Source organism: Anarhichas minor, unplaced genomic scaffold (assembly GCF_050575085.1).
Source record: "Anarhichas minor isolate MPS153535 unplaced genomic scaffold, ASM5057508v1 ptg000064l, whole genome shotgun sequence".
Classification (NCBI taxonomy): Eukaryota; Metazoa; Chordata; class Actinopteri; order Perciformes; family Anarhichadidae; genus Anarhichas; species Anarhichas minor.
In genome coordinates this window covers 475001-498888 of record NW_027466510.1, presented here as the reverse complement: position 1 = coordinate 498888, position 23888 = coordinate 475001, and the positions used below count along the sequence as shown (strand labels likewise).

General features: G+C 38.4%; 3 protein-coding genes across 7 annotated transcripts in view; all 3 read right to left on the bottom strand.

Annotated features, from left to right (window-relative positions):
* Positions 1-1050: 1050 nt before the first annotated feature.
* Positions 1051-10483, bottom strand: ugcg (UDP-glucose ceramide glucosyltransferase). The gene is made up of 10 exons (XM_076078273.1): positions 10072-10483; positions 7192-7336; positions 6209-6311; positions 5948-6049; positions 5733-5845; positions 4827-5005; positions 4654-4740; positions 4278-4385; positions 3912-3990; positions 1051-3555 (listed from the first exon to the last, which is right to left on the bottom strand). The coding sequence occupies exons 1-10, from the start codon at positions 10167-10169 to the stop codon at positions 3385-3387; spliced, it is 1185 nt and encodes a 394-aa protein (XP_075934388.1). The 5' UTR covers positions 10170-10483; the 3' UTR covers positions 1051-3384.
* A 1387-nt stretch (positions 10484-11870) lies between these two features.
* LOC142933949 (molybdopterin synthase catalytic subunit-like) lies at positions 11871-14852 on the bottom strand. 3 transcript variants are annotated; one of them, XM_076078275.1, is made up of 5 exons: positions 13044-13185; positions 12724-12841; positions 12424-12580; positions 12119-12242; positions 11871-12038 (listed from the first exon to the last, which is right to left on the bottom strand). In XM_076078275.1, exons 2-5 carry the CDS (start codon positions 12839-12841, stop codon positions 11934-11936), a joined length of 504 nt encoding a protein of 167 aa, XP_075934390.1. In that variant the 5' UTR covers positions 13044-13185; the 3' UTR covers positions 11871-11933. The 3 variants fall into 3 exon arrangements, with proteins under 3 accessions (XP_075934390.1, XP_075934389.1, XP_075934391.1); XM_076078274.1 differs by lacking the exons at positions 11871-12038; positions 12119-12242 and adding exons at positions 13629-13834; positions 14029-14522; positions 14701-14811 and having other exon boundaries at positions 12575-12841; positions 13044-13179; XM_076078276.1 differs by lacking the exons at positions 11871-12038; positions 12119-12242 and adding exons at positions 13629-13753; positions 14701-14852 and having other exon boundaries at positions 12575-12841; positions 13044-13179.
* Positions 14853-20753: 5901 nt separating this feature from the next.
* Positions 20754-23888, bottom strand: part of man2a1 (mannosidase, alpha, class 2A, member 1) — a 14438-nt gene continuing 11303 nt past the window's right edge. For all 3 annotated transcript variants that reach the window (XM_076078220.1, XM_076078219.1, XM_076078221.1), the window contains exons 22-24: positions 22933-23127; positions 22086-22196; positions 20754-21819 (exon numbers count right to left, since the gene is read on the bottom strand). In XM_076078220.1, the coding sequence (XP_075934335.1) occupies positions 21649-21819; positions 22086-22196; positions 22933-23127 (477 nt within the window). In that variant the 3' untranslated portion in view covers positions 20754-21648. The remainder of the gene's footprint in view (positions 21820-22085; positions 22197-22932; positions 23128-23888) is intronic.

Here is a 23888-nt window from a genome sequence, read left to right as displayed (position 1 = left end):
ATACTAAAGTTGTATGTTACACACATCGAAGAATACTTGGTACAATACTTCTGACAATACACGTTACATACGTGTTAGACGTATATAGATACAAGTAAATCCTTCACTTGTATACTAACTAAGTTTTTACTTGCAATGTATTATACTTGTTCGTTATATACAAGTATGTAGTATCTTAAACTACCTGCTAAAATACAGGTATAAAATTAAAGTATTATAACATAACAAACCTTGTCACGTATAACTAGTATTTTAATGTTTATACAAGTTTGTCCTGTTATAATACTTAAATTTTAAAACACACTTGTCTTTGACTTACTTCACTTGTAACATGAAAGAACATGTATTGTGATGTGTAGTTGTGAGTATTTAACATGTTACCTTTTTAATTACTTTGTACCCTTGTGTGACATGTTACATGTTCATAAACAGTTGCAACATGTACAAGTTTTATTTATTTACATTGCATACCTGCCACATGTTATTAATATGTACTGTTATATGTGAAACAAGTATTTTTACTTGTAACATGAAGACATGAAAACATAAAACTGTCTCATAAGTATTTACAATTATTGAAAATATATTTTCTTAAACTTTAAATGTGTTTTAAGTTAATTAGAACGTTTTTTAAATTGAGAATATCTGAACGGGCTGGTTTGAAGTTCTCTCCCGAAATTTATGTTGATATTTTTATTTCCCTTTAACACTGAACTGTTTTTGTACCTGAATGTATCCATTGTTTTTCTATGCTAATGAATGTTAAGTACTTGTGGTGCATTGTGGGAACAGATAGGACGATTGTTATATTAAACATTTTTAATATCAAACCAGTGCATGATGGGGGGGGGGGGGGGGGGGGCGGTGCTTTCTGTGCTTGATTGAATTTTTATTTATTCTGAAAGTCAGACAGGAAATTGTAGCATGAGTCACTGAATAAATAAATAATCTGGCAACCAATGGCTGTCCTCAATTCCTGCAAGCTCCGCCCACAATCTGTCCTTCCAGCCAATTAGATTGTGGGACATTTTCAACAACACACGTTAAAAGTTCAGCTTTGAAAGGATAAAACTTTATTGTTCCTGTGTTGACACAATCCTTCACTGTGATTGGTCGGTCCGCAGACGACAGCAGATAATTGTCATAAAAAAAACAAAGAAAACCAATAAACAAATAAGGATCCTACCGATCCTATTGGACGACGGCAACAGAGGTTCGTCCGACTCGTAGCTGATGTCATCAACCAAACCCCGCGTGGCTACGCCAACAGCTAACAGTAACGCATCACAGCTTTAAAAAAACACCTGCGATCGTCCACACACACACACACACACACACACACACACACACACACACACACACACACACACACACACACACAGTACAGTGTTCAGACTCTGCAAAACAAACAAAGTTCAGAAATGTGGATTTTTTTTTTCCTGTAATTTTATTGTTTAATATTTTGGTCCTGTGTTTTATTTCATGTTTTGAAATGTTGCGACCTTTAAGTGTCAGAATACTGGAATTCATTCAGTGCTGAATTGTGTTTACGTTTTTAGTTTTTTTGTTGGGGATGAAAACTTAACCAAAAAAAATATATATAGAAAAAAATAGAAAACTAATTTGATTCACAAATCAACAGAAATCCTCTGACGTCATCGGCCGATCTCGTTTTTGTCACGTTTTGTTTTTCTGTGGCAACTCGACATCAAAGGATTTAATGAAGAAAATAAATTAAGACATTTGTTAAAGTGAGAGTTTAGATCTCCGACAGTTTATTTTTATAAATACTGAACAGGTTTTACTGCTTTTATAATTTTGACTCAATCACGATACAAATTTAATATTCACAACAAAAAGTGTCGTAATTATGAGTTTTTTTTTATAATAACAGATTTTGTAACTTCTCACAAGAACGACATTAAGTCGTTTTAAATGTGTTTCAGAGTTATGAACCAATTAAGTAAAACTAAATAAAGATATTTAAACATATTTAACATAAGGCTCAGTTTTTCTCTCGTTATGTGAAAAGTATTTCGTATAAATCGAAAATAAAGACGTCATACTTTTTATAATTAATAACAATTTTGTAATTATGAGAAACAGAAGACAAAGTTGTTTTTATTTAGTAAATGCAGTTTTCTTCTGTAAAATGAAACTTGTTTGTTTTGTTCTTTTAAAGACTTCGTTCTCTCTCATCGGCTGATTCTATCTTGTTTTAAAAAGCTGCAAAAATCTATATTTTTCATATCGACACTCAACAGAGAAACTAATAGACGTTTTCTTGCCGAGATTTTATTTATATATATATATAATTTGAAGATATGAGGAATAAAGAGACGTAGATGATCTCCAGTGTTTGATGGTTTCTGATTAATCAAATGTCCGTCAGTAATAAATTGTTCTAATATTGATTCACTAAAAACCTCCACATTATATTATAATAATAATATATATATATATATAATAATAATAATATTATATTCTGTTTGAATCAGTGACTTCAGTCTCCAAGAAAACATCTCACTTTGTTTTTCTTTGTTAATTCTTCCCACGAATAATAACCGGCTTTTAATTTTTAGGCTCTTTTGTCTTTTTTTGTTTTGTTTTGTTTTGTTTTTTGGCCAAAAATCTTTTTTGTTTTTTTTTCTCATTGCAAAAATGATGAAAGCAAATAACTTGTGTAATAATGAATGAACTGAACTCTTCAACCACCACTGAATACTTTTAAACACGTCGTTTATAGAACCAAAAGATTTTAGTTTGAAAACCATCTGAAGTTAAGTGAATAACTTTATGGAAATATTACCAAGACAGAAATATGTCTATACTATGAATTATGTTGTATTTAAACATAAATATTAAGTATTCAGTAGTGATGAAACGTCTCCGTTTCATTCTCAGTTGTAATTATTTTGATTCCATAAAAAAAAATAAAAATTCACAAACGCTCAAAAGCCAATCAGGAGGAGAATTCTTCTTCCTCTCTCCTGATTGGCTGATTTGTTTTCTCTGATCAAAGATCAGACGATTCAGTGCGACGCATCACTCCCTCACTTCTTCTTTAACTTCCATCCTGCTCTCTCATTGGCTTGTTCTGGCATCGTTTAGTTTTAGCACCAAAAAAACATAAATAGTTAAAAACACACACACACACACACACACACACACACACACACACACACACACACACACACACACACACACACACACACACACACACACACACACACACACACACACACACACACACACACACACACACACACACACACACACACACACACACACACCTCTCTCATAAAAAAAACAAACATCAGTCTCTTTCTGTCCTCCTCCTCCGGGTAGTGAGGAAGAGGAAGCTGCAGCTGGTTGCCCTGGTAACTAGACGTCGAGGATCTCCTCGGCGGTGCCGCCGCAGCGCAGCCGGTACCGACCGGTCCTCCAGCTGATGGTCGGGTCCCACAGAGCCGACAGGAAGATCTGCACGGCCATGGACTCCCTGATGAACCACGCCACCGCGAAGTCCAGCTTAGAGAAGCACAGCGGGCCGCCCTGAGGGATGAGGTCATCGATCAATGACCAATAATAATAATAGAGAATAACAAACCTGTAGATATGTGTGCAAATACGTTCATAACTCTTTATTTTATTTTAATGTTTTTAATTTCATTTTAGATAATTTTCTACTTTTTATTTGATCAACTTCTGAAAAAACAAAATGAAACAGACAAATATATGTTTATAAAATAAAATAAAATAGCTTGAACATAAGTCTAAAATTAAAATAAAACATCTGTAAATATACATCAAGCGTATACATGTTTGTGTGAAAAATATATTAATAACAAAGACTGAATTATCTACAAAATTTCAAATTGAAAGAACATCATTTTGTAGAACTTCTGTACCTGAACACCAGTCAGCTGGATGTAGTCCGATATGAACCAGGCGAGACAGTGACACATGAAGAACACCATCATGTCCCACCTGCAACACACAATTATGTTCATAATTATATAAACTGTATATATATATATATATATATATATATATATATATATATATATATATATATATATATATATATATGTGTAGAAAAATACTTCAGACTGAGATAAGAATTAACTGAAATATAAACTTAATGTGAATATAATTGAATAAAATAGATTTAGTAGTAAATTGTTTTTAAAGCAACTTTCTGTTAAATATAATATATAAATTATTATTTTATTAAGCTTCTCCTGCCATCTCCTGCTCTCTGATTGGCTGAGTACCTGAACACATAATGAGCAGCCCAGCCAATGATGAGGCTCGCCAGGAAGCACTCGGAGACGGGCTCCAGCACGGTGCCAGGAAGCATGTTGACCCTCAACTTCGTCCACCTGGAGACACGAAACACAACTTTATTGACTCTCAAAGAATGGCCTTTAGAAGCACAGCTTAAAGAACCACATCCAGCAGAAGACATATTAAAAATAATACATTTAGTCACCTCTTTGAATCATTAAAAGTCATCTTACAAGAAAGTAAAATATCCTGAAACATTTTTCTAAATGAAGTTGTAGAGAAATAATCGCATAAAACATCATCATCTGAAAACATGTCAGGAATATATAGTATAACAGGAAAGAGGAGGAGCTCTGAGGTCACCTGATCATTCGTGACTGGAACTGGCCAATCGAGTACGACCCAGAGTTCTGCAGCGCCACCTGTGTTGCCATGGAGAACTTCCAGCCTCTGAGGAGGGAGAGTAAAAAAAAAAACAATCACTTCATTTGCTCATCAATAAAAACACTTAACTCAACCGGCGCTAACGTGCTAACCTGTCAGCGATGGCTTTAGCCATGAAGTAATCCTCGGCGATGTACTGAGCGAAGGCGACCAATCCGCCGGCTTGATCCAACACGTCCTTCCTCATCAGACACGACATCCCCGTCACGCACTTTATCCCCGTCACGTTAGCAGAGATGTAGGAGCGAGGGTGGGACGTCCCAAAATACACCTGGGCAACGGGTTAGCATTAGCATCTATTAGCACCAACAAAGTAAAGACCACGACCGAAACGAGGAAACAGTCGTTTCTGTTTATTCTGTTTGTTAGAGGATCAAATCAAACGAGTCCTCAAACAAATTTAAGCATCAAAATAATAATTATGATTATAAATGTAACGATTTAACGACACAAAGCCACGACCAACATAACATGAAACAACATTATGTCAAAGAGAACAAGAACACATTCTGATTCTGAGCGCTCTGAAGTTTAGATATATCGGAATAAGGCGCGTATATAATCGTATCATCTGCATATAACGGAGAAAATGTTTTGGAGGATCATTAATATAAATAGAGAAAAGTAAAAGGTCCTAAAGTAGATCTTTGTGAGACAACATTTAAATAAGCAGATTGATTTTGATGAAAAGAAACACTGAATTAAACCAAAGTAATGCCTGTTGAGAAACACCACCAGCATAAAGTTGATCAAGAAGATGATGAAGGTAAAACAAACGAAAGCATTGGTTGTATTTAGTAAGAGAGAAATCTGAACAGAATCCACATCGTGTGTTAGCGTCCAACAGTTAGTGAACGTAAAAGATACCAGCATGTAAAAAGTCATTCAAAAGTATATCTATAACAGCAACAAGAGATAGCTCATGCTAAGTAGCATTTAAACACAGTTTAAAACATTACCATCGGTCTGACGTTAGCTTCCTAGCTTGTTAGCCTTACCTGCTCCAGTGTGCCAGCAAACCCTTGCCGGTCGGCAACATACGGTAACCCATGGACCAATCCCACCTTCTCTGTCATCTGATTGGTCATATCTGTCAGGGTGTCAGGTTTCACTGCCACACACACACACACACACACACACACACAGTTAGCATTATGATGAACAAGTCTGAAGCTTGTATGTTAGTGAAAAACTAAACTGTAACTTTACGGACCTCTGATGCCGCTGTCACAGATCCAGACCAGGCCGTATTTGGCTCCTTCATAGCCCGGCATCAGGTTGTTGATCTTGGGGTTGATTCCAACTTTCTTCCCCCCTGAGAACAAAACAACAACACATGCTAACGTTGTCTGCTAATGAAGGGCTTAAAAAAAGCGAGGATAAAGTCAGTTACTACAAAAGAACATAACCACCACGTGATAAGATGAACACAGTATGTTGAATGACAGAACAAACAACAGAAGTCTTTTCTCACCAATGAATAATCGAGCATCTACGTTGGGATATTTGCCCAACAACTTTTTACAAACGTCAACGGCTGGATCATCTTGATCCTGAACGCACAGCAGGATCTCATACTGCAAACAAACGTTGAAATTAGTGCACAAATCCCTGCCTGGAAACAGATCAGGTTAGTTAGTTTGTAGCTTCGGGCAATCAGATGGTTGTTTGGGAAATTATAGTGCAGCGGCAGTCACACTTTAGCTGGGCAAACTGGTTTGTACTCAAGGAAGTCGGACGGTAGACGGGGCAGAAGTGGGAGAAGTCGGACGTTAGTCTGGGCATTCGGACGGTAGGCGGGGCAGTGGGACGCTAGTCGTACGGTAGGCGGGGCAGTGGGACGCTAGTCGTACGGTAGGCGGGGCAGTGGGACGGTAGTCGTACGGTAGGCGGGGCAGTGGGACGCTAGTCGTACGGTAGGCGGGGCAGTGGGACGCTAGTCGTACGGTAGGCGGGGCAGTGGGACGCTAGTCGTACGGTAGGCGGGGCAGTGGGACGGTAGTCGTACGGTAGGCGGGGCAGTGGGACGCTAGTCGTACGGTAGGCGGGGCAGTGGGACGCTAGTCGTACGGTAGGCGGGGCAGTGGGACGCTAGTCGTACGGTAGGCGGGGCAGTGGGACGGTAGTCGTACGGTAGGCGGGGCAGTGGGACGGTAGTCGTACGGTAGGCGGGGCAGTGGGACGGTAGTCGTACGGTAGGCGGGGCAGTGGGACGCTAGTCGTACGGTAGGCGGGGCAGTGGGACGGTAGTCGTACGGTAGGCGGGGCAGTGGGACGGTAGTCGTACGGTAGGCGGGGCAGTGGGACGCTAGTCGTACGGTAGGCGGGGCAGTGGGACGGTAGTCGTACGGTAGGCGGGGCAGTGGGACGGTAGGCGGAAGGAGTGGAGTGGTATTCAGGGTCGGTTAAGATAGTAAGGAGATGTTATGAGCTGGGTGGGGGGGTAGCTAGCTTCACCTTGGGGTAATCCAGTGTAAAAAATGTCTCCAGGTTGGAGATCAGGTTTGGGTCGACTCCCTTCAGCGGCTTGAGCAAAGAAACTCCTGCCAGCTGCCCAAACGGCTGTTTGACCTCCGACCTTTTCTTGTGCAGATGGAGACGCCTGAAAGTGACGGAGACACAGAGCTAGTTAGCCAACGTTATCATGTGCCCGCAGACACAGCAAACTCTCAACACGTGTTCAGACGACTCCAATACTTTGGAGTCGTGACAGAATGAATCATGCAGTTTATTAAGAAGTGAACAGTGTGGGGGTTGAGTTCCAGTAAACTACAGAGCTGTCAGGGATGATGATCCTGTTTTTGCATCGATAACAATATGATATTTCTGTGGCTACTGACTGTGATGAAGATAAACTAACCTCAGACCCTCAACACTCACTTCCTCATTCTTTTTCAACGTTTACGACGTCCCATTAGAAGTCACATCATTATCAGATAGGACCGGTCCCTATTACAAAGAGGCAGGTGGTTCTCTAATTGGACTCTTTGTCTGAATCAAAGCCTCTGTGGACTGGTGTGGGTCTGGGTCTGGGTTAGGTTATGGAACCTCTCACCAGCCAACAGTTTAAAATACCAGAATGCAGCATTTAGTCCGGATTAAAAAGCCAGGACAGGTTTACTGAATCCAAATATTTAGGATCACAAATATTTGGATCGGCTTTGAAATACTTAATTTTCAGATCTGATCAGAATTAAATCCATTTATAATCCTGTTAGATCCTTTTGAAGTGCCGGCTCCTAATCAGCAGCAACTGAACCACAGACACAACAAACATGTCGCTGTTTTCTTTCTAAACTGATATTTTTAATCCAGTTCCCCGTCGAGAGATTAACAAAGTTATCACGTATAGATTGTTATCATATTTGTGAGATCATCAGCATGTTAAAAGGACTAAAACAAGGATGAGTACCACAGTATAAAGGATGAGTACCACAGTGTAAAGGATCAGTACCACAGTGTAAAGGATCAGTACCACAGTATAAAGGATCAGTACCACAGTATAAAGGATCAGTACCACAGTATAAAGGATCAGTACCACAGTGTAAAGGATCAGTACCACAGTATAAAGGATCAGTACCACAGTATAAAGGATGAGTACCACAGTGTAAAGGATCAGTACCACAGTATAAAGGATCAGTACCACAGTATAAAGGATCAGTACCACAGTGTAAAGGATCAGTACCACAGTATAAAGGATCAGTACCACAGTATAAAGGATCAGTACCACAGTGTAAAGGATCAGTACCACAGTATAAAGGATCAGTACCACAGTATAAAGGATCAGTACCACAGTGTAAAGGATCAGTACCACAGTATAAAGGATCAGTACCACAGTATAAAGGATCAGTACCACAGTATAAAGGATCAGTACCACAGTATTCTTTACAATGTAAACGTGTATAAACTACATCAGCAGATCTGTCACACAGAGAAAAACACAAGAGGTGGAAATAATATGCATTTGTGAAAATGAATGATTATTGTGCTGTTTAACGAATGCAAAAAGTGTAATCCTGATTACTGAAAGCATTATTTTAGTTTATACAACCAAAGTGATGTTGGTGTCTTTGCAGGTTTTGTTTTACAGCTAACGTTGGAGGAAGCGGAGGAATGAGCCTGAGGTTCATTAAAGCGGGATTAAAGGAACTACGTTGAGCTGATTAAAGCCGAACTGTAGAGCGACTCAACACCTCCAGACACACTTAGTTTATTTATGACTGCGCGTAAACAACGTGCGCAGAGCAAAACCAGATGAAATCTCGACTGTTTCAGGCGCAACTCTGCGTCAACAGAAGAAAACAGGAAATGCATAGGTCTAACGCCGCCGAACCCTTAACGGAACCGAGCTACACCTGTAATCTGTGGGAGGAATAAAACACGTTTCATCTCAAATAAACGGCATCATTTAAAATGAATGAGTTCATGCATTTGTTTCCTGGAGGGGTGGGGGGGGCACGGAACACTGGCAACAGCGAAGACGCCTCTTCCGCTCATTTTCAAAATAAAAGCTGTGTTTAAACCGTATCGATCGACGTATTGATAAATGTATTAATGAATGCATTGATTGACGTATTAAAAGACATATTGATAAAACATTGATATAAGTATTGATAGAATATTGATTGTTTTATAGCTTTGTTCAAACTGCAGCTTTATGTGCTTCATCACAGAGAACATTTATAATTTAAACTGGAATAAAACAACGAGAGTAAACAAAGATGGAGAGTTAAAGTAGAAGAAAGAGAAAATGATAACTTAAAGAATGCTATGAATAAAGATTAAGATATTTAAATAGAATACGTAAACACATATATTTCACACACTAGATTGTTCGACTTAAAGTCTTAAAGATGAAATCTCGACTGTTTCAGGCGCAACTCTGCGTCAACAGAAGAAAACAGGAAATGCATAGGTCTAACGCCGCCGAACCCTTAACGGAACCGAGCTACACCTGTAATCTGTGGGAGGAATAAAACACGTTTCATCTCAAATAAACGGCATCATTTAAAATGAATGAGTTCATGCATTTGTTTCCTGGAGAGAACACGGATCCTATAGCTAGCGGTTAACCAGGAAAACGCCCAACAGATCACCGATCAGATCCGCTGTCAACACACCCAGAGCCCCGCAGAGAAACGTCCATTTGTTTCATTCTTCATGTTTTTAAAAGGTCACAAAGACGTTAAAAAGAAAAGAAACACATCAGAAAGAAAGACAGGAAACAGGAGCGTCGCTCGGCTATAACCGTTAGCTAGCTAAAGGTTAGCTTAGCTTTAGCAGGTTGACTAACCGTTAGCTAGCGAAGGTTAGCTTAGCTTGAGCAGGTTGACTTACACATAGATGATGGACATGAAGTGCATCAGCCACAGCACGAAGAACAGGATGAAGCCGAACACGGAGAGTCCCTGCATGGCGAGGTCCAACAGAGCCATGGCTGCCGGCTGGAGGACACAAATACTCCGGGTAGAAACGACCGGCTGACCGGCCTCGGAGTGGGACCAACCGGGGGAGTGTGTTGTGGTGGGTCCGCGGCTCTGTGAGCGAAGAGCTCGGCTAGTTTAAGCTAAGCTAATGATCCGGGCCTCCAGCTGAAGACCGGGGTTAGGAGTTAGTTTGTACCAGGTCAGGAGCTCCGGTAACGGGGACACAGAGACCCGTCTCGGCCTGGTGCTGGTTGTCCGGGTCACGGTGCGAGAATCAGGGGTTTGACAGTCACCAGACCGGCCCACGGTCAGCTGACCAACCGGAGGGGTGGGGGGGGCACGGAACACTGGCAACAGCGAAGACGCCTCTTCCGCTCATTTTCAAAATAAAAGCTGTGTTTAAACCGTATCGATCGACGTATTGATAAATGTATTAATGAATGCATTGATTGACGTATTAAAAGACATATTGATAAAACATTGATATAAGTATTGATAGAATATTGATTGTTTTATAGCTTTGTTCAAACTGCAGCTTTATGTGCTTCATCACAGAGAACATTTATAATTTAAACTGGAATAAAACAACGAGAGTAAACAAAGATGGAGAGTTAAAGTAGAAGAAAGAGAAAATGATAACTTAAAGAATGCTATGAATAAAGATTAAGATATTTAAATAGAATACGTAAACACATATATTTCACACACTAGATTGTTCGACTTAAAGTCTTAAAGATTCACACATTCATATTATTAAACTAACTACATGTGAGAATGTTTGCATCACAGTTAAACCTTTTGTTCAGGAAATCAATTGAAAGCTGAACTGGAAGTACGACTAAGCTCCGCCCACACAGGTGAGTCAGAGGTTACTGTCATCTTATCTGATGTTCCATCGGAACTGTGACTCAGATCAGAGTATCTGCTGAGATAGCTCCTCTTTCTTTATACTATTTATTGAACTCTCTCTATTATTTATTTTCTTTTCAATGTTTTTAATACAATTTTAAATTATTTTTAATTTTATATTTTATCAACTTTTAAAAAACCCAAAATGAAACAGACAAATATATGATGCCATGTTTATAAAATAAAAGCCAAACCAAACATCTTGCTTGAAGACAAAATAAAAGTCTAAAATAAAATAAATCTGTGAATATACATTAAGCGTATAAATATTTGTGTGAAAAATATTTTAATGACAAAGTCTGAATTATCGACAAAAACGCTTTTCAAATTAAAAGCACATCATTTTGTTGAAGTCTGGATTGTTAGTTTGGATGTATTTTGCTGTTTCTTATTGACAATCTGTGAAATTGTACATGTGCAATAATTAAAAATAAAATTTAAAAATCTGACAGCTGACATGTTGAAACTCTTTCAAGTGTTGAAACTAAATTAACGTTCTCATAATACTGCAAAGTAATCAGTAATACCAGCTGTCCAATGAATGTAGAGCAATAATAATCACAATATGAGATGAACCGTCAGACATCAGTGATCATGTATTTGTTTTCAAAGGTCTATCTGAAGCCATTATTCAGCTGTGAGAAGCATTTATTTTTAATGTAAAATTTAACATTTTTTGTTTTTATTTCCACTAACTTAACATACTTTTTTTTGTCCATTTAGTTTATTTTATAATAATAAAAAAAATCTTCTTTCCCATTTGTGCAATGCATTGTGGGAGAATAGTGTCCACCACTCACAAACTTTGAATAAACTTTATTGAGTCCCTCCTCAGAACAGACGACATGTTTTATTATCTGCAGCTCAGACGTTCTCTCTGGACGACGTGACGGGAGGAACTTTATTTTGAAGGGCCCACGGACACTCCGCGTTCTCCTTCCAGCTCTCCTCCTGCGTGTCGTACACTTCCTGTGGATCAGCGATCAACAACGTGATCAATAACAGTGATCAGGAGTCAGAGTGGACGTTGTAAAGGAATCACGAGTCACCTTCTTCCAGATGGGGAGGTTGGCCTTCAGCCGCTCGATGCAGTGACGGATCGCCTGCTGGCCGTCGTGGCGATGAGGAGACGAGATCGCCATGGCAACGCTGGCCTCGCCCACCTTCACCCACCTGAGGGACGAAGTCCACAGGTGAGCGACACCGATCAACACTTTAAAAAAGATCAATACTGCCGCCTCAGCAGCTTTAACCACAGGTAGTATTAGCAGTTAGCATCATCGTCTCACCCATCAACGTATTGATAGAATATTGATATAATATTAAAAGACGTATTGGTCGTGTGTGTTCTGACCCCAGTCGGTGGTGAACACAGACGTGCGTCACGGTTGGCCAGCGCTCTCTGATGTCATCACACAGCTTACTGAACTCTGATTGGGCCATGAGCTCGTAGGCCTCGTACTCCAGACCAATCACCTTCCTGCCGCCCAACTCGTCCTCACGGGTCGTACCTGCGCACGCACACACACACACACACACACACACACACACACACACACACACACACACACACACACACACACACACACACACACAACTTATTGAACATGAATAAACATATTTAATGGATTGAATGAATGAATAAAAGTTGAACCTATAAACATTGAAATGGCTCCACAGGAGGAGCTGCTGACGGCGTCAACCACTTCCTGTACTGACAGCCAATCATGGCTCAGCTTGAAGACGTCCCTCCGCTCCTCTGACTCGGTCATCTGAGACAAAATACATCAAAATAATTAACATTCATATTTATTGATATATCATTAGAACGTATTAAATATTGATCCAAGAGGTTTTAATCATTAAATAATATGATAATGTTCTCAGGGTGTTTTTTTGACTTATTCATGTTGAAACACAAACATTCCTGTTCATGGATCTGAAACATTTGATTGGTTCATATGAATAACTGACTCCTCCTCTTTATCCTCCGCTGAGCGGCGGCACCACGGCGACCTCGTCTCCGTCTCCCAGAGTCACCACCTGGTCACCGATGGCAACGTACTGATGACGCACCGCAAACACCACCTGATCCTGGAGGAGGAGGAGTCTATACACACACACACACACACACACACACACACACACAAAATTGTGAATAAATGTCTTAGTCCAGACAAAGATCTGATCAGAAGTATTGATGAGAATCGATCAGCAGCGTCACGTGTCGTCGTTGTTTGTTGATGTTGTTGATGATGTTGATGTTGTTGTTTATGTTGATGTTTATGTTGATGTTGTTTATGTTGATGTTGTTTATGTTGATGTTGTTTATGTTGATGTTGTTTATGTTGATGTTTATGTTGTTTATGTTGATGTTTATGTTTATGTTGTTTATGTTGATGTTTATGTTGATGTTGTTGATGTTTATGTTGATGTTGATGTTGTTTATGTTGATGTTTATGTTGTTTATGTTGTTTATGTTGATGTTGTTGATGTTTATGTTGTTTATGTTGATGTTTATGTTGCAGTGGACGACCTTTAGTGACCTCATCTCGGTACCTCGGGTGTCGCTGTAGCAACAGGCTCCAGAGGTCCCGGCTGCTGATTGGTGTCGGCACGGCAACAATCTCCTCCTCCTTCACTCCGGTCAGCTCCACGCTCTTAGCGAAGTACAACACACACACCTGAAGAACAACAACACACACACACACCTGAAGAACAACAACACACACACACACCTGAAGAACAACAACACACACACACACCTGAAGAACAACACACACACACACACCTGAAGAACAACAACACACACACACACACACACCTGAAGAACAACAACACACACCTGAAGAACAACAACACACACACACACACACACTTGAAGAACAACACACACACACACACACCTGAAGAACAACACACACACACACACACCTGAAGAACACACACACACACACACACCTGAAGAACAACACACACACACACACCTGAAGAACAACACACACACACCTGAAGAACAACAACACACACCTGAAGAACAACAACACACACACCTGAAGAACAACAACACACACACACACACCTGAAGAACAACAACACACACACCTGAAGAACAACAACACACACACCTGAAGAACAACAACACACACACCTGAAGAACAACAACACACACACCTGAAGAAGCACAACACACACACCTGAAGAACAACAACACACACACCTGAAGAACAACAACACACACACCTGAAGAACAACAACACACACACCTGAAGAACAACAACACACACACCTGAAGAACAACAACACACACACCTGAAGAAGCACAACACACACACCTGAAGAACAACAACACACACACCTGAAGAAGCACAACACACACACCTGAAGAACAACAACACACACACCTGAAGAACAACAACACCACACACACCTGAAGAACAACACCACACACACCTGAAGAACAACAACACACACAAACGTTTGTTTACTCTCGCTGCACGGCCGGTGCGTCACATTCGCCTCCAGCAGCGTGTTACATGAGAGGACATGTGAACGCAGTCTGGCGTCAAACATCCCGAAGACAGCGTCGGTCCCTGAGGAGCGTTGATACGGAAGCTTCGTGAAAACTCACCTGCGCAGTCATGAAGAAGTCCGTAGATTCTGAACATTTGAAGAAACTTCCCCCAGAACGTCTGTTTACCAGCTGGACGTCACTTCCGGTTCCGCTTCTTCTTCTTTGACGTTTTACGGCAGTTGACATTCACGACGCTACATGACCGCCATCTTCAGGTGTTATTCTCCCTCCGTCTCCATTCTTTTTAAAATAAATTATTATTTTTCCGTGATTGTGTCACAATGTAATGTCTCTCACGTGTCATTTTCTCGCGTTGTATGACGAATAAACAAATAATAAGATCAGACGACGTGTTACAGCAGAGTAGTTCCGTAAAATGATGGTCTAGCAACCAGGAGCCAATCATTAGCCAGTGATGGAATCAGTTAACCAATCAGGAGCAGCGGCTTCGCTGACGCTGTCCTATTTTTCGCGGTGCTCTCTGCTGTTATAAACGGAGATTAAATGTCTGAAACAAAAACATTTTTATTGGAATTGAACTGTCACACAATTAAAATTCTTAAGTTTCTGTTGAGAAAATGCTTCACCTCCATATTTTAAAGTCAACAAGCTAGGTGCTAAAAGGAAAGGTCTGTTGGCTTATGCTAACGAGGCTACTGCAAAGTCTCATAGACGAATGCTAAGGATGTTAGCGGTCTGCTAGCGAAAGCTTTTTATCATATTAAAATATCGGATGTGATTTTTTTGCCATTTTGTGTTGGCCAGTGTAAAGTTTAACATTATTTAGCCAGTTGATGGTTTTTTTTCTGTCAATTATTTTCTCAGTAAATCAATTATTTATTATCTTTAAAAGATCAGAACACAGTGAAAAATGTCCATCACATTTTCCGCAACAGTCAAAAACACAAAGATATTCAGTTACAACGACATAAAACAAGAAAAAGCAGCGAGTTCTTACATTTGAGAAACAGCGAAATAAATATATATATTATTATTAACAATTTAAAAAAAAAATTGCTCGGCTAATAGTTTCCGTCTGACTTTGGTTTTAGTTATTTTTAGTTTTGATCAACTCCTCTGATGTAGTCTTGAGTTTTATTTCCTCCAGTTACAGAGCAGCATCAGATTATTATGTGATTTTGCACTAAAACACCTTTAGATGATCATCATTGATGTCACTCAAAACCTGTAACAACTAAACAAGCAGGATCATCACCAGTCATCACAAACAACAACAACAACAACACAATGACATTAAGAAAGTAGACTTAAAGAAATATAAACAGCACATTAGATGAATAGATCGAGTACTTTATTAATCACAATGATACATATTACAGATGCAGCAGTCGAGACACAGAAACAGAATAATTCAGTTAAAAAGCAAAACTATCTTCAAGAACCAAAATTAAGAATATTATTTTTTAAATGATTGAAAAAAGTGATCATAAGAAGAGGACCAAAGTATTAACTTTAACATCGCTACAACAAAAAAATCACCAGAGAACCAGAGAACATATTCTCAACAAAAAATATATAAAACTGATTAAAAACAACATACGTATAATGTATTGATGTAAATGTAGGAAAATGAACTTCACACAGAAAGATATCTCAATAATATCCACCAAATATCAAACAAAACTGTTTTAAAATCAGTATAAAGAAACAGACTCGACAAAATAAACATGAAACAAATCAATTCAGATGAGTCACATGACAAACACTAATAATTCTAAAAGGAAAACACATCTTAACATTAACATTTCCACAACTACTAAAATCACTGCAGATAACAAGTCGACAAAGCTTCATGTAAATACAGTAAAATAACGAGTTTATTTAACTCATCTTCCTAACTGTTGTGGAAATTTATCATATGGTTATTTTAGTTATAACTTGTATCACTTAAACCTGCCTATACCACCCTAACCCTCTTCCCACGAAAAGGCTGGGAACCTGGCCTTGGTGGGTGCAGCGGCCGACAACATCTGCGAGGGGGAGGGTGAAGGGAGAGGAGACGAGATAACGCGCATATATACTCTGTTTTGTCTTTTTATTGTTGTTAGACCTCCGAACCATCCGTGGGGAAAGAGCTCTATCCATTCAGCTGAATTATGATTGAAGTGTCTGTTCACTAAATATGTTTTTAATACTTTAAGAAGTTTCCATCGTGATTATTTCTCACTGGGAGGTTAAAAAGATTTTTTTCCACCACACTAAGTAGTTTAGTTGTCTGAACCTAACTAAGTAGTTTAGTTGTCTGAACCTAACTAAGTAGTTTAGTTGTCTGAACCTAACTAAGTAGTTTAGTTGTCTGAACCTAACTAAGTAGTTTAGTTGTCTGAACCTAACTAAGTTGTTTAGTTGTCTGAACCTAACTAAGTAGTTTAGTTGTCTGAACCTAACTAAGTAGTTTAGTTGTCTGAACCTAACTAAGTTGTTTAGTTGTCTGAACCTAACTAAGTTGTTTAGTTGTCTGAACCCAACTAAGTTGTGTCCTGTGAACACAGAAGTTTATTTCTAACGAGCAGAAATTGAAAACGATTCTCATAAAAATTATGAATTGAGGCGTTTTCTTCACACTGCAGCTCATATCTTCACTTTTCTCCTCTGAAGACTTTGAGTTCCTTCTTCATCTCCTCAACCTTCTCAATGATCTTCTGGAGTTGACCAGCTGACCGGTTGATGAAGCGTATTAACTCTGTGCTGTTTTCAGGCGTCTCAGTGACTCTGAGGACGTTCATCTCTTGTAGGAGTGAAGACAGAACGTCTTCACTCCTTCTTTTCAGCTTGCAAACTGGACTACTCTCATCCTGTAACTCCTCCATGTCTGCCTCTCTGATCTGCTCCAACTCATCACACGTCTCATTTATTTTTTGCAGCTCGTTCTCCAGATGTTCAATCATTGCCAAGAATTCTCTCCTCAGTTGTTCTAATTTATTTACACTTTCTTTCTCGTGCTGTTTTGTTTTTTTGTTTGAAGCACCAATAACACCTCCTCCTGCTCCTGCTCCCATTAAGGTCAACCCCCCAGTAAATGGAGCTGTAATGATGCCGACTGCACATGCGATTCCTCCAATAACATATGCTAATGTTGTCTCTGTCTGCTTCTCTTTTACTTCTTCAGCGATCTCCTGGAACTCTTTTACAACCTGCCTCATCCTGTGTTCACTGTTGTCAAACACTTTGATGAACGAAGCCACTTGTTTTGTGAGATTGTTCTTTAAAGGAGAAAATCTGCTCCGTGGTCTTTGTCTTCCCGGGTTCTGTGATTCATCTTCAGTGTGGGAGAATAGCGAACAATCTTCTGTTCCTGAGTCCGTCTCCGTAGAGCTTCTTCCCCAGTCCTGTGATTCATCTTCAGTGTGGGGGGGTAAATTACATTATTTTTGTACTGGGAACATCATCGTGAAGTCTTCACAAGTTTGTCTCTGCATCGTCTGTTGAACGAGCTGAACTTTGATTATAAAATCCGTCTCTGTGGAGACAGGAAGAGACACAGATAGTCAGCATAACAATAAACACAGTGCAAAAGTATTAAGACATAATTCAAATTACAAATACAAAAATTGACAATAGAATGTGAGAAATATACAAGAATGTGTAAAACTATGTCTGTTAATGTCAGAGCGATGTGTAGCTAACAGAGCTTGCGAGAGCAGAAGGGCACGCTCACGTGCACACTCACGTGCACTAAAAGGCTGGTTATGAACAAAGAGAGGAGAAGCTGTGATATCATCACAGAGACGTGATTCTCTGATCAGTCACACTTTACTCCTCTAGATCTTTATGTAGATGATAGTTATTGATCATATATTAATGATCTCAACGGTCATCACACCATCAGACTCCGCCCCTCGCAGGTTTTCGTGAGGCAGGTTTTTTCACATCAAACACTTTCTGACTACGTGGATGGGCGGAGAAAATGGAGAACTTTGGGGAGCTTTGATGATGTCATGTCGTTGTGACATTATGTCGGTAAAACTCAACAAACATAAATCTCGACGTGACCGTTCTACTGCAGTACTCAGTTTAGAGTTACAATTATCTTTGATGAAGTGAAAAACACACTGTGAAAGAGTAAAAGTTGTAAGAAGAAAACACCTGTCAATCACCGTGTAGCCCCGCCCTAAAGCATCCCCTGCTTTATGGTCTGTTTGACTCTAAATGGACCATAATGTACTAAATGAACATCATGCTGTATTGAAGAAGACTTGAAACTAGAGATTGAGACCATAAACTCATGTTTACAATGTTTACTGAGGTAATAAATCAAGAGAGAAGTAGAGTCATTTTCTCATAGACTTCTATACAACCAGAGGAGTCGCCCCCTGGTGGACACTAGAGAGAATGCAGCTTTAACACATGAAGCTCTGACTTCTGGTTCTTACCTCTTTGTATGAAGCAGCAGCACTGAGCACGCTCAGACTTCACCGTTCAGTCTCAGCAGAGGACGTCCACTGTCCGTCTGTCCTGTCAGCTTTTTATCCATCTCAGAGTTGTTTCTCAGAAATCATATGATCAGAGCAGCCAATCAAACAACAGCAGGGTCCCACCAGAGGACAGTAACTGATTAACTTTATCTGACACTCCTATAGAGAGATAAAATTATATAAATGAATAATAAAAGAATAACTAGAAGGATAAACAGCGTATCTCATAAAGTAATACATCATTTGAGTATCCGCCCCGTGTTCCGGACGCTACGCCTTCCACCGGGTTTAAAGAAAATCAGGTTGGTATAGTTTTCCTGTAAATCAGCTGACCTCATTGGTGAAGACCAAAGAAACAAGACGACAGAGGACGAAATATTAATAAAGAAATTAAAAAGTTCAAATAAAAAGTCTTGGAAAAAAACAAAAACTGAAGATAACATTCTTTGGTTTTACTTGAATGAATTATTGATAAACCGTGAATATAATCAGGTTCATGTGAACAATAATGTTCTATAGCCGCTTTGTGTGAGTGTTTTTAAGCTGAAATGAAGAATCTGGTGAAACAGAAGTTGTGTTTTGAATGATTTCTTTTCTCAAGAAGAGGCCCAGTTCTACAGAGTCACAGAGAGTGTGTAGAAGTGAACGCTCCAGAGATAAAGTCACACAGAGTCATATAGAGAGTGATCAAGGGTGGGGGGGCTGCATACTGGAACATCAGCCCCAGACTAGAGCTTCATCTGCAGAACAACAGACGCACTGATGTGTACGTTTTATCCATAAGGGTTAGAACATGTGAAGTGTTGTTCAACAGCAAGAAGAAGGGGATGTGTGCAGGCAGTCAGCTGCTGCATGGATCACAAGTGATATGATGCAAGCTTGGGATAGTTTGCACAATAACGAGTTATTAAACAGTTTACTTATAAAATACTGATCAGAATATAGCATTTCCATTACACAACAGCAAGATACATCTGAGCACGTATGTTAACACAAAGGGTGAAGATCTACTGAGTTCAGAGCAAAAGTACAAGTAAATAAGCATTTACACAATATACTAAGTAGAACTGTACCATCACAGATCAGAATACAGTAGAACTCTGAAATCAAACTGATTCGTGTCGTCAAACTTTTAATAACTAACAGACAACGAAGAGACGGATCTGACGAGTTCAGCTTGTGTTAATATATATACAGTATATATATATATGTGTGTGTATGATCTGTTATGTATATCAATATATTTATATGTCAAATATATAAAAGACAACAATAAGTAAAGTTATTTAAAGTCTCTGAAGCTCTTCTGATCTATAAAATCCTCCATCAGGACCTCAGTTCGTGGTCTTGTGGACTTAGAGTCTCTGTTGTGTGTTTGTGACGAGTTCAGATGTAACTGTGATGAAGATGATGCTCGTTGTGAAAAGAGAGTTCATCACTGTTCTACCAGCCACAGATACACAATGTTTGCTATTATCTTATTATTCTCTGACAGCCGTCTGGATGTGAAGAGAATTAACAGCTGGCTGTAAAACTTTAACCAGGAACTGAAACCAATAAAACAATTAAACTTAGTGATGTAATATTTAATCTCTCACTGATGGACGGACACACTGAAGTTATCTTATGAAGGCTGGAGACTAAAGAAACATCTGCAGAAAAGCTCTCACCAAGGAAAATTAAACAATCATTTATTTTGTATTAAAACCATAAATTTGTCCCAAAATAAACTAGAAAAGCAAAACATTTTAACAACTTCATGAAAGTAAAAAATACATTTTTCATTTTCAGATTTGTTTCAACAATAAACATCTTTATAGAAAATATATATAAAGAAATTCTTGATTAAAAAAAATACCCAGAAGATTTTAGAGTTTTTCCCAAAATGTCTCTTTCACAGCAAATTATATTAAAACAAATATTCAACATTTAACGAGTAAATATTTAAAACATGTTAAATATGTGCAGTCTGGAAACATTCATGTACAATTACACTAAATTACAGTTTACCCACAATTCCACATTTTATGAACACGCACGCACACAAACAAACAAACAAAAACACACACACAGCTAACGACTGGTTTGGTCCCTTTTTGTTGCCATAGCAACTTCAGTTTAAATTTCAGTGTTTTCTCTCTCTGACCTTTGACCTTTAGAAGGACCTGTTTTTGTTTTTTTTACCTGTGAATTATTATTTATATTAACATTTCCATAATTCACAGTAGAAACATGTAAAATATTGTCACATTAACAGACATCTCCAGCTTAAAAAATAAAAATCAGAAAAAATATTTAATTCCTTCATTTGTTACATTTTATATTTAATATTTTGTCAATTTATAATTATTAAAAATAATTTAATTATTTGTGTATTTTATGTATTTTCCCTTTTTTATTCATGTTTTTTTAACATTAACAAACCTCCATGTTTAACTGATCTTCATCTTAGCTGCTTACTTTACATTTAAAATGTATAATAATCTTTATCTTTTCTAGCTTTGTTGTGTTTTATATTTAGACATAATGTTTGTTTTCATGTAGCTTCTGATTCGTTCGTTCTTGTTATTTAGTCGATCTCGACCCGGAAGGCGCCGATTTCCATTGGTCGCAGGCTGGTGATGCGCGGCGGCTGCTGTTGCCGGGCGGATTCCGGTTCGTCGTCTTCTCGCAGCAGAGTGAGACCGGACCGACGGACCGACCGGAACCGGAGAGGAGAGAAGAGATCGTCCAAGTTCACCTGGAACACAGAACAGGAAGTCCGCTCAGAGACAAAACTAATTAAAGAACATTTAAAATGTAATTACCTAATTCTAGAAAAATATTTTAATGAAAATAACTCATTTAAAACAAAGGAAAACAATTAAATATCAACAGCATTAAAAAGACAAAAACACATTAAAAACAAGTTATATATTTATGTATTTTGAAAACACATCAATAAAAAAAAGGAATTATGGCTTCAAGTAATTAATACAAAATAAATAAATAATATGTGTTGTTCACCTCCTCGTGCGCGCTCCACGTGCACTCCAGTGATGGCTCGGGGGCGGAGCTACAATCAAAGCCCTTCCTGTGGAGGAGTAGAGCCACTTCCTGTGACGGACTTTCTGCTTCCTGTTTGTCCACAAACACAACATTCAATTTGTTTGTTTTGATGTTGATGAAACTTTAAAAACATCACAGTGTAGTTACACTGTATCACCAGAGAAGGCGCCAAAGAACCAAACGGAGATCTTGGAGAACTTTAAGTGTCATAATCGATTATTAAAATAATGGACTATTATAGTTTCAGGTGTAATTGTTTTTTCTGTGACTTTTTATTATAAATATAAATATTATACATTTATTTAAATCTGCTATTGAAGTTTTCCAGAGTTTTTTGTTTATTTATTTGTTTTATCCATCCATCCATTATCCAAACCGCTTATCCTGTTGAGGGTCGCGGGGCGCTGGAGCCGATCCCAGCTGACATTGGGCGAAGGCAGGGTACCCTGGACAGGTCGCCAGTTCATCGCAGGGCACATATAGAGACAGACAAACATTCACACCTACGGGCAATTTCGAGTCTCCAAATAACCTAAGCTGCATGTCTTTGGACTGTGGGAGGAAGCCGGAGAACCCGGAGGGAACCCACGCTGCAACGGGGAGAACATGCAAACTCCACACAGGACCACCCGGGATCGGGGATCGAACCCGGGTCCCTCTTGCTGTGAGGTGACAGTGCTAGCCACTACACCACCGTGCAGCCCCATTATTTTTAATTAATCAATATATTTTTAAATTGTTGAGGTAAAGTCCTGAAAACATTTTAGCACTGCTCCAGGTGTTTCCAGGTGTTTCCAGGTGTTACCTGCGGGTCCTCCAGCGTCCTCAGGTTCAGCAGGTGAACGTCACACGGCAGCGACGAGCGGAGCGGCAGGAAGGGGCGGAGCTTCGGCACCTGGCTGTCGCTATGGGCGACCATGCAGATTGGCGGGTGGCTGAGGGAGAGCGAGGTCAGGTGGGCGAGCAGGGACAGGTGTTGAACTGAGGCTCCTCCCACTTCCTGTCAGATCATCATCAAATCATACAAAAGAGAAAAGAAAAGAAAAAACTGAACAAATATACATAAATATATACATATATATATACGTATATACATATACGTATATACATATACGTATATACATATATATATATATATACGTATATATATATATATATATATATATATATACGTATATATATATATACGTATATATATATATATATACGTATATATATATATACGTATATATATATATGTATACGTATATATATATATATATACGTATACATATATATATACGTATACATATATATATATATACGTATATATATATATATACGTATATATATATATATACGTATATATATACGTATATATATATATATATATATACGTATATATATATATACATATATACGTATATATATATATATATATATACGTATATATATATATACACATATATACGTATATATATATGTATACGTATATATATATATACGTATATATATATATACGTATATATATATATATACGTATATATATATACGTATATATATATATACGTATATATATATATGTATACGTATATATATATATATATACGTATATATATATATACGTATATATATATATATATGTATATATATATACGTATATATATATACGTATATATATATATACGTATATATATATATGTATACGTATATATATATATATATACGTATATATATATATATATATATATATATACGTATATATATATATATATATATATA

Coding starts and splice junctions, on each gene's coding strand:
- ugcg (XM_076078273.1), bottom strand. CDS start 10,169: ATGGCTCTGTTGGACCTCGCCATGCAGGGACTCTCCGTGTTCGGCTTC. Junction 4,386..4,653: donor TTCCAGTCACGAATGATCAG/GTGACCTCAGAG, acceptor TCGTGTCTCCAG/GTGGACGAAGTTGAGGGTCA. Junction 3,991..4,277: donor GCTGCTCATTATGTGTTCAG/GTACTCAGCCAA, acceptor TGTGTGTTGCAG/GTGGGACATGATGGTGTTCT.
- LOC142933949 (XM_076078274.1), bottom strand. CDS start 14,737: ATGTTCAGAATCTACGGACTTCTTCATGACTGCGCAG. Junction 14,523..14,700: donor ACTTCTTCATGACTGCGCAG/GTGAGTTTTCAC, acceptor GTTGTTCTTCAG/GTGTGTGTGGTGTTGTTCTT. Junction 13,180..13,628: donor TTGCTACAGCGACACCCGAG/GTACCGAGATGA, acceptor GTGTGTGTATAG/ACTCCTCCTCCTCCAGGATC.